General features: G+C 39.3%; 1 protein-coding gene across 1 annotated transcript; it reads right to left on the bottom strand.

Annotated features, from left to right (window-relative positions):
• Positions 1-689: 689 nt before the first annotated feature.
• Positions 690-3,026, bottom strand: LOC124721729 (peroxiredoxin 1). Its single transcript, XM_047246828.1, has 4 exons — positions 2,894-3,026; positions 2,514-2,663; positions 1,006-1,376; positions 690-926 (listed from the first exon to the last, which is right to left on the bottom strand). Exons 2-4 carry the CDS (start codon positions 2,645-2,647, stop codon positions 835-837), a joined length of 597 nt encoding a protein of 198 aa, XP_047102784.1. The 5' UTR covers positions 2,648-2,663; positions 2,894-3,026; the 3' UTR covers positions 690-834.
• Positions 3,027-10,622: the final 7,596 nt, after the last annotated feature.

The following is a 10,622-nucleotide window of genomic DNA, read 5'->3' as shown; positions in this document are numbered from 1 at the left end:
GAAATTCCCATTTCCTACCAAACACAGCAGAGAACAGAATCTACACTTTAGCACTGCCAATTTTCATACTGTTCCAAGACAGTGTGCAAGAAACTTACCAAGTAACACTTATTTCACATGTACTACAAAATTATTATTACAACTATAATTACTTCCTAAATGAAGACAGTCATCTGATCACCTCACTAATGTGCTTTATATTTTGTGCAAGTGGAACAGAAGCCCATATAGTTTGTGTATTATGTAATTGCAGATTTGGCAGCAACAAATTTAAGAGAGACCAGGCAGATGTCATTTACTCCACAGCTACTAGTACACCAGTGAAGCTTTCAAGTAAATTGATATCATTCCAAAGATTTTGGTACACTACGGTGCCTTACCGGGTATGGTCATGTGGAGGTGATATGCCATTTCCTTCCTTCAACCTCTGAACAAATTTGCCCCAACAGTTATGAGGCCCCACTATTGAATGATCAATATTTTGCTTTAGTATTTGAACACTTCAGCTCTACTTCTGGTGAAATCTACCAAATTTTAAAGATTCATTTGTTAATCACATTGTGTTATGACTGACTACTCATGCATCTACATCATTCTATTAGTGCGTGTATCCTTTCAAGAATTTAACAATTTTCAAATTATTTAATATGTATTACACATTTCAAACAAAAAGTGAACTGCAAGAAAAGTAAGTAGCATTTAGGAACTTTATTGCTGTATCAATTGCAGAATTGTAACAAGTAATTCATACATTCAAATGCAAGAACATATGCACTTAGTTTTATAATACTTAAGTGGTTAATACTTTTCACATAAATTATCAGATCTGTCTCCTTAGGCATGATTTGCTGTAGAAAAGTACTCTTTGCTGTCAACAGGATTCGGCTTCATTGTCTTGTCTCCTGGCTTCCAACCAGCAGGGCACACTGTAAAGAGATTATTGCAGTAAATAACAATGCCACATCACACAGTTCAAATTTGTTACTCTGAACCCTTGATCCTTACCTTCACCATGTACATCAGTATGCTGAAAGGCTGTTATTAAACGTAATGTTTCATCTACACTCCTTCCAACAGGCAAGTCATTAATTGTTATCTGCCGTAGATTCTGCTTTCCATCAATTATAAATAGCCCTCTGTACGGGATACCTGTCTCTTCATTCAGGACACCATAATCTTTTGCAATCTTCATAGATTTGTCAGCAAGTAGGGGAATATTTAACTTTGACACGCCACCATTTTTACGTGGTGTATTAACCCAAGCAAGATGACTGTACTGGCTATCACAAGAAATGGCTATTAGTTCACAATTTAATTTCTTAAATTCCTCAACACGGTCTGAGAAAGCAATAATTTCCGTAGGACAGACAAATGTGCTGAAAGAAAAGAAAAAAAAACCAAATTAGTATTTTGTAAGATATTATATTTATGTTAAAAGAAATCTAGTATTCATACCCAAAATCTGTAACTACTCATCACCACCAGAAAAATTCAAGATGCACATATCCCAATCAATACCAAAGCAACAAAAAATTAGGCCACCTGAAATTTAATGACATACCCACCACAACTACATGAGACAAGAGCTACACAGCCCAACCTTAGTAACTCAGCTTCAACTCCAAACACTTTGGAAAATTTTAGCCAACAGGTGCAGTCATTTTTTTTTAAGGCAGAAAAATGACAGTTTGTGCATGGTCACGAACTCAATATCCAGTACAGCAATTGCAACCCCCCCCCCTCCTCCCTCCAAACAAATCCACAATTAACATTTACATATTAGTTAAATCAGAATGAAATCTAAGAATATACAGCACCTCAGTAATTTATAGATGCCGTACTTGATGGCTACACTGATCAATATCCTATAATTAAAATCCATCATTCCCTAGTTTTACCTAAGCTGGATACCTGCACTTCAGATTAAATAAGCTTGCCCATAGTTTCTGTACAACAGATTTGCGACGGAGTTAATGACTAATTAGGCATGTCCATTACAAAATTCTATCACACACACATACGTACGTTCCAACAACTATTAAAAGCTACTATTGTCTTCCACATTCAGTTACTCTGTGGACTAACTCATCTAAATAATAGGTACCAGAATTCTCGCAGATTACTTTAGGCAACGGGAAAACTAGTGATCATGGTGCAGTTTGTTTTCTGGTAAAAAAGAAGGTCGCGAAAATGGGACCGCAACAACACATCGATTGGAACCCAAAGAACTCTATCTACTTCCATTCACGTTGCCAAGCAAGCACAACCAAGGACAAAGGATTGTGGAAAAAAAAAAAAAAAAAACCCCACACACTCACTGACTCAAACTTCCTGGAGTCCAATGGCATGCGTCAACGGCACTGAAGCCGGTTTGCTTATGTAAGCAAGCCTGTTCCTGACGCAATAATTCTGCTTAACAATTAAGACTAACGGATGAAACGTTCACAAAGTTCCATGGAAATTACGCAGTACTTAGTTACATCAAATACAAATCATAAGTACCGCATACTTACAAATCCAAGGGATAGAAGAACAGTACTAAGTATTTTCCCTTGTAATCTGACAACTTTATATCCTCAAAATTAGTACCCACAACAGCAACTCCAGAAAAAGAAGGCGCCGGCTTTGCTAAATCCGGAACAGGCATTATCACAATTTTCTACCTGAAACACAGAAAAAAAATGAAATTCTGGCGTTGTTTCGTTATTTCACAAAAAAGCGAGGTGTGTGTGTGTGTGTGTGTGGAAACAAAAAAGAGAGGAAATAATTTTTTCCCCCCTCTTGTAAATCATATATTGTAGGCAAGCGTTATTAACAGACCTTAACACTGAACAAACTAAAACACATAACACGTAACAATACATACTTCAGCGCAGTTGCACCAACTACTTACTTTCAACGAAAGCCGGTAAACCTGATAACTAATCAACAACGGCTGCGAGACTTCAAATGGCACGAGCACAGCTCTGTATTCGATTTTAAAGCAGGCAGGTGCGTTCCATTAGTTCCCTTACCAACTGATCGATCCATCGATATTGTTCCAAAGGTGCTCGACTACAAAAATGATGTTTATGCGCCAAGTTTCCATAGACATTAATTTCCTTCACGAGCAGCCCCTCATCATCAATCGCGTAAGTCAACTCGCATATGGATAAACCCAACTTGCACACTGTCGTGCCAACTTACGCGTAAATTACAAAAGTTAAAAGGCATTCTTCTTTCTTGCACGATGTCGCTTCCCCCACCATCATCTACGAGCTTCAATAGCCCTCGACTTAAGTTTACTCGCGGTTTCGCTCCGAACGCCAACGATGGTTACCGAAATATCACGATGCGGTCGCTGTCTGAGCTGTTAACGAAACATGCGCCTCACAGAGGTGCGAAAGACGTAAAAAATTTTCCATATATACCGCTAGAAGGAACCTTCTTCTCTTATAATTTGTTTTACCTTATTGAAATTCAGTTGCTGACTCTGAATTTAATCAAAAATCAAACACATAATACACAGCAGCTCAAAATATGCTCTTGTGAGTTAGCACTTTCTTCTGCAGATCCTTTCAATTCGACCCATATATGTAACGCATTACCTTCCGAAATGGCAAGGAACAACAAAGGTTTTGGAATATCTAATTAATTAAGTGGTATTTAGCTATTTTACAACGTATGTTACGTGTACCATACTGGCAAGATAACTTTCACATTTGTCTGTTGACACAACAGCTATTTTATTAATTATGGCATGTAAATTTAAAAAAACCGTAAATGAATACGAGAGTAATGAGGAAATAGCAACATTGAATACACAACTGAAAAGCTGAAAATCATTTTTTTATTTACTGATGCACTTTATAATATTTTTAAAATTCCATATAATCCCCTGTAATTAACTACAATTACCCAGTATCTGTTCATCTTTTGTTATATCACCTACCATCAGCTTTTCTTGCAGCAGAGACACAGTGCCTGACTGTGCTTTACTTGCTTCTCGTTTTGCAAGAGGAACCAAATGTGACACTTCCTTCTTTTTGGTGGAAAAATCTTCTTTGCAGAACAATGTTTCTCTTCAGCGAAACATTTTTTAATTTGGAGGCTGGTACCCCCTTTCTGTCAGTGCACACTGCGCCCAGTGTGACTTTAAACACGTAGTGTGCTTCTTGGAAATATTAAGCTCATCTGTTTTAGTTATGTCGTTAAGCAAATGAAATAACTGAGCAATGATTATGTCCTTCTGTTGTGACAACGATATGGAGCTGTTCAATCTTCCCAGTTCACTTATTTGGGCAAATATCATATGATGCACATTTGCAGTAGAAGTGTCTCATAGCTTATTATCAGATCGTTGTTGTCAGGAGAATTTGTAACAGGTTGCTTGTGCACTTGAAGATTACATGCACTGTGAATATGTTTATATAGGGTGTCCAGAAAAGGGCACCCTGATTTCAAAATTAAATATCTCGAAAACAAAGATCGATAGAGGAATGCAGTAAACGGTATGTTCATTGTGAAAGCTGTAAAAAGTTTATACAGCAGTTTGAAATAATAGTTACAAAAGCTGCTAACAGATGGCGCTGTACGCTGTACGCTCATATCAGCATATGTAAGTGAAATAATCGTATGAAAACAATCGTTGCAAACAATCACATCACAATGTTTTCAAAATGTTCACCATTGGCACTACAGAGGTGGCGTAAATGAAGAATGAAATTCGCCATCACATTTCGTAGTGTCTCAACCGAAATGGATTCAAATGCCACATAGATCGCCTATTCAAGCTCGTCCGGCGTGGCGGGATGCTTTGGGTAGGCCATGTCTTTCACTGTGCCCCACAAAAAAAAGTCACAGGGAGTCAAATCCGGCGAATATGGAGACCAATCCATGCCTGCACCAGTAAATTTGCGATATTCCAAAGCAATGGCTCGATTCCTGAAGTATTCCTCAAGAAAGCGAAACACTTGTTCGGTCCGATGTGGTCGGGCTCCATCTTGCATAAACCATTCAGTACCTGGTCGATCCTCTAATGCTTGCTGTGTGGCGACAAATTGTTCCAAAATTGCAACGTAATGTGCACCAGTGACCGTTTCTCGAATGAAGAAAGGGCCAATAATGCCTCTGCTGCATACTGCAGCCCACACAGTAACTTTAGGAGAATACAGGGGTTTAGCTTCACACCAATATGGCTTTTTGGAACCCCAAAATCGCCAGATCTGCTTATTCACGTATCCATTCAGGTGGAAGTGTGCTTCATCTGTAAACCAGATGCAGCCAACATCAAATCCTTCACTATCAATGATTGTGAGCATCTGATTAGCAAAGGCAACCCTTTGTTGGACAGCTCGTACGGGTATGGCCTGGTGCGTTTGAATTTTGAATGGAAACATGTGTAGGCTCTTTCTCAGTATTTTCTGTGTGCTGGAACGCTTCAAACCAGTGTCAGATGCAATTCTACAGACGGATGACATTGGATTTCGCTGAATAATTCCAGAAACTGTGGCGATATTTTTAAGCGTAACTGCGGTTTGCTTGCGGCCAACATGCCCCACAAGATCATCAGTTACGCTGCCTGTACGTTGAAATTTTGCGAAGAGCGTACGAATGGTTTTCGCATCGGGTCATTTTGGAACATTAAATCGTGCTTGAAAACTTCGCCTTGTTGCCGTAGGACTCTCTTCTAACCTGTGGTACTCTAGCACCAGAAAAACGCGTTGTTCAATGGAGTACATGGTTTTAATCTCTTCCTTCGGTACGCTAACCTCCTTTCACGTTTCAATAGTGGAACTGATCGCTCTGGGCTTCAGATCACTATTTATACTAGGCATTACGTATGGCGATTACAGCGCCATCTGTTAGCAGCTTTTATAACTATTATTTCAAACTGCTGTATAAACTTCTTACAGCTTTCACAATAAACATACCGTTTACTGCATTCCTCTATCGATCTTTGTTTTCGAGATATTTAATTTTGAAATCAGGGAGTGCTTTTCTGGACACCCTGTACATGTTCCATTTGATGCTAGAGTCCAAACACAAGCACGAATACTTGTGTAAGCATGTATTGTATTTATTAAATATCAATTTACATTGATACTGAATGTCACTTTCTTGAACGAAATGCACTTCACTCATATTTGATGAGGACACTACCTTCCACCAGTGTTATTTCTCTACAACCACCTCTTTTTTGGCAGCTGAACAAGACTTGTGCTTACAATGAATTTATTGTATTTTGTTTGTCAGTTTTCCTTTCGTAAGTGCAATGAGGCTGTCAAAAAGTTTTTACTTAATGAACGACGTTAGAGTGAATATTGCCTTATCCAGACGTTTCACATACTTTCCGTTGAGATACATGTATTTGATGGTGTGGTGCATCCTCTCTATTGGGAGGTTGATGTTTGGTTTGTGGGGCAATCAACTGCATGGCCGTCAGCGCCCATGCAAAGACACAGTCTAGCACAATCCAATTTTTTTTTTGCACAGTCCAATCTAGCCACAGTCACGAATGATGATCATGAAATGATGAGAACAACACAAACACCCAGTCTGCATAACAGAGAAAATCCCCAACCCAGCTGGGAATCGAACCTGGGACCCCGTGATCCAGAGGCAGCAACACTAGCCACTAGACCACAAGCTGCAGACCTCTATAGGCAGGTCTGTATGCATTCCTGCCTGCAGTCTGTGGCATAAAGCCCAGCACTCTACGTTATTTAAAATGTATATATCTGAGTAGTGTCTGTTCTGTCGGACATGTCACGAACTACCATCCATCTCTTCCCTTTCTTCCCCCTTTCTCTAATTCATATAAATCTATGTTAATTGTGTAGTTCTTCTGGAAATGAGTCACAATCTCTGAGGTTCATTCACCACCCTTCATCATGTAAAGAACAGCAGGAGGCATCACATTAAATCCAGCAGCATCTCTCTCTTCCAGCAAAGTTCTAATAAGCTTGTAAACATCTACTTGTTTTGCTCGGCATGTGACTTTGCTGTTTATGTTCTTTCTGCATGCTCTGTCTATGCACCATGTGCAGTACTGCCTCATTTTCGGAACGCCCATTGTAGAATTCCAGGCAATACTGAAGGATTCTAAGTCTGGCACAAAGGCTTTAGGGGAAATTCATTTTTATAAAGTGAAAAAGACATGGACAACACTTGACTGTCGCTCCTGATGGAAATGAGAAAAGCATATGGGGATCCTTGTTTCAAATCGTCTAATACTAGTAATGTAACGAGCTCAAAACCATAGTTGTTTAAACCCATGCATCCCATCAATACATACACAGTCATTTCCACACTTCTTTAGTATTTCAGTTTGCACAGCACTCATTGTTACCAACACAAAAATTTAACTTTGTAATTATGGGGCAGCTCACTTCGTGTGTCTTGTGGTTTCTGAAACATCACGCAAGGACTACCACTCAAGTTCATTTTTGTACCCATGTCTTAACACTGTTCCCATCATTCTGGTGTCTAACGGATGTAGAGCACAGGATATAGGCCTATATCTGTTCAATGTTGTACAAATCTTGTTTTGTTAACAGCTGTAATCTTTGCAATTTCGAGTCAGACACTAAGTCCTGATTTTTGTTCAGAATAACTTGAAATGTAATTTTATTTGCTGTCTCTGCCGCTACATGGTCATTCTCTTTTTCTGGTGAATTAAAATGACTAAGATCCTTTTCATGTTCAGTGCGGGTTGAGATAAATTTCACTAGGCACATCGCATCTTTAGCTTGATACACTTTTTTATTCTAACTGGACACACTCCTGATATTTTATTGCTGCCTTACAGCTTTAAATTCCTGGAACCTTTACCTTTCGAGGTAAAATAGCCTGAACAATAGCATAAATAACAGTGTTTTATGGAACTGTCAGCAGCAACTCTGTATCCACTGTTCTTGACATAAAATGAATGTGTCGACTTCTCTGTTGCGCTTCCAGTTCTGAAATTCAGTGAAGGATAAGAAATTCAGTTCTTCGCACTTATATTGTGTTTGAGTCAGCTGTTGGTGCAGTCTTGTGTTTCTCGACTGTGTGTGCACAGTGAATTTTTAAATGGCAGATACACGTCAGTGCTCTAGAGAGTTCATAGCTGAACCCATTGAAATGTATAGGAGTCACCCATGTTTGTGGAAAATTAAGAACAAGGAATACAGCAATTGGAATAAGAAGGTACTTCCTTGTAATTCTTTAATAGAGAAATAACAAGCAAACAGGGAAATGACAATAAAAACGTCATTGAAGACAGTTTACCGCAAAGAACTAAGCAAAATAACGAAATGTATTTGATCTGGTACCAGAGACGAGGAAATACGAGGGCGGTTCAGAAAGTAACCTCCGATTGGTCACAGTGCGGGTTGTTGGGGGAGTAGCGACGCCATCTGTGCGTTCACGCACTCCACAGGTCAGCCGGCATCAAGCCGTGGTCGAGTGAACGTCGTACCTGCGCTAGTTTAGTTTTTGTGGCAGTGTGAAATGTGTGTTGCAATAGAAAACCCCGCCAAATGTGAAGTGCGTGCTGTCATAAGGTTTTTTACAGCCAAAGGATATTCTGCAGCAGCTATTCATCGTGAGCTTTGTGCCGTGTACGGACCAAGAGTTATGAGTGAAGGAGTTGTCCGTGAATGGGTACGTTTATTTAAAAGTGGACGAGAAAACGTTCATGATGAAGAGAGGAGTGGTAGACCATCATTGGTGACTGACGAACTCGTTCAGACAGTTGATGCAAAAGTTCGTGAAAATCGACGTTTCTCAATGTTGGAGTTGTCTACTGGTTTCCCACAGATTTCTAAGACTCTCTTGTACGAGATAGTGACAGCAAGATTGGGTCACCGTAAGTTCTGTGCACGATGGGTGCCCAAAATTCTTACCGACCACCACAAAACTCAAAGAATGGCCTCTGCATTAGAATTTCTGTCACGTTATGAGGACGAAGGAGAACCATTGTTAAACAGAATCGTGACCGGTGACGAAACCTGGATTAAGTACGTGAACCCTGAGACAAAAGAACAATCAAAGATGTGGGCACATTCAAATTCGCCTACCAAACCAAGAAAAGCCTCGCAAGATTTTTCTGCCAGAAAACTGATGGCAACGGTGTTTTGGGATGCCAAAGGGGTGTTGTTGATTGAATTCATGGAACGTGGTACGACCATTAATCAAGACGTGTACTGTGAAACAATAAAAAAGTTACGACGGGCTATACAGAACAAACGCCGTGGTATGCTGACTTCCGGTATCGTTTTTTTGCACGATAACGCCCGTCCTCACTCTGCTCGCAGAACAACGGCCCTTCTTGAGTCCTTCAAGTGGGACGTTATCAACCATCCACCTTACAGCCCAGACCTGGCGCCAAGTGATTATCACCTCTTCATGCATTTGAAGAAATGGCTCGGGTCACAGCGGTTTGATGACGACGAAGAGCTCAAAGATGCGGTCACAGGCTGGCTCCAGGCACAAGCGGGTGATTTTTATGCAGAAGGAATTTCAAAGCTTGTGAAGAGATACGATAAGTGCCTCAATCGCTATGGAGACTATGTAGCAAAATAGTGCAAAGATGTAGTTGTAAGATGTATATATTAAAATATTTTTATTTAACTTGGTGTATTTTTTTAAATCAATCGGAGGTTACTTTCTGAACGGCCCTCGTATATAAGTTTGTGGTATTTTGACATCCTCTACTTTCTGAGTGAATCCAATCAAGATGAATCGTATGAAACACAATTCAAGGTTTATCTTGTAAATAACAATAACTATTAGTAGTCTTTTGCAAATCTGTTCACTTATCTACAAGATAAAAGCTTGCAAGTAACAGCTGAAGGAAATGACTACAGATATTAAGACTGAGCTTTACCTGGTTCCTCTTTTAGAGGCTACTGACAAAAATCATTTCATCAAACTGAGCTGGCACTAGCATCTAGATAGCTTAACAAAAATTCTCAGTTCTGCTTGCTTTGCACTTAGAAATCTCTTTCATTATGTTGATCTGCATAAGGGAGTGCTATCATTCTTTCACAAAGTACTCTCCTATGCCATAACCTTATGTGACAGTATAGCAAAAAAAAAAGAAAAAAATGTAGGCCACCATTTATTCTAAGGAAAAATGCAATCAGGATATTGTTTCAAGCTCATAATGGGAGATTTGGCAGCAGTGCCTTCAGGGACATATGGATACTTATAGTTGTTTACTTTCTAAAATAAAATGTGGTGTGTAATAAGGGTGAATTAGAGGTGAATTGTAGAACTTACTACCATAATACTGGAAGTAAAAGTTTCGGAACAGAATATGAAACCCTGTCTAGAGTCTGTACAACAGGCTACTGGTAGACTTCAGGCAGTAAATTGAAAATGCCAAGTCAGAAACAAGTTAGACTGTAGCTCATTCGCTACACATACAATTTTTAAGGGTATACAAAGGTTCAGACAGTCTGGAAGTATAATAATATTATCTGTAACTTGTCAGAGTACATATATTACAGAATTGAGGTATTTTATTTACCTTCATTAAATTCTCATTCAGAACAGCATAAATAACATGGCATGTGTTGGGTCTGATTAATTGTAGCTGATTTGGTAGAAGCATGAGCTGTTTCAGCCCTGACAGAATTCACCTCCAAAGATGGTAT

The sequence above is a fragment of the Schistocerca piceifrons genome, chromosome X, assembly GCF_021461385.2.
Source record: "Schistocerca piceifrons isolate TAMUIC-IGC-003096 chromosome X, iqSchPice1.1, whole genome shotgun sequence".
In the NCBI taxonomy this organism is placed as follows: domain Eukaryota; kingdom Metazoa; phylum Arthropoda; class Insecta; order Orthoptera; family Acrididae; genus Schistocerca; species Schistocerca piceifrons.
Note: the sequence above shows the minus strand (reverse complement) of the source record. Positions and strands in the feature narration are given on the sequence as shown.

What these genes read in the sequence shown, in the direction of transcription:
- LOC124721729 (XM_047246828.1), bottom strand. Translation starts at nt 2,647, where the DNA reads ATGCCTGTTCCGGATTTAGCAAAGCCGGCGCCTTCTTTTTCTGGAGTT. An exon ending in TTCTTCTATCCCTTGGATTT is followed by an intron (nt 1,377 to 2,513) that starts GTAAGTATGCGG and finishes CTTTTCTTTCAG; the next exon opens with CACATTTGTCTGTCCTACGG. An exon ending in TACTGATGTACATGGTGAAG is followed by an intron (nt 927 to 1,005) that starts GTAAGGATCAAG and finishes ATCTCTTTACAG; the next exon opens with TGTGCCCTGCTGGTTGGAAG.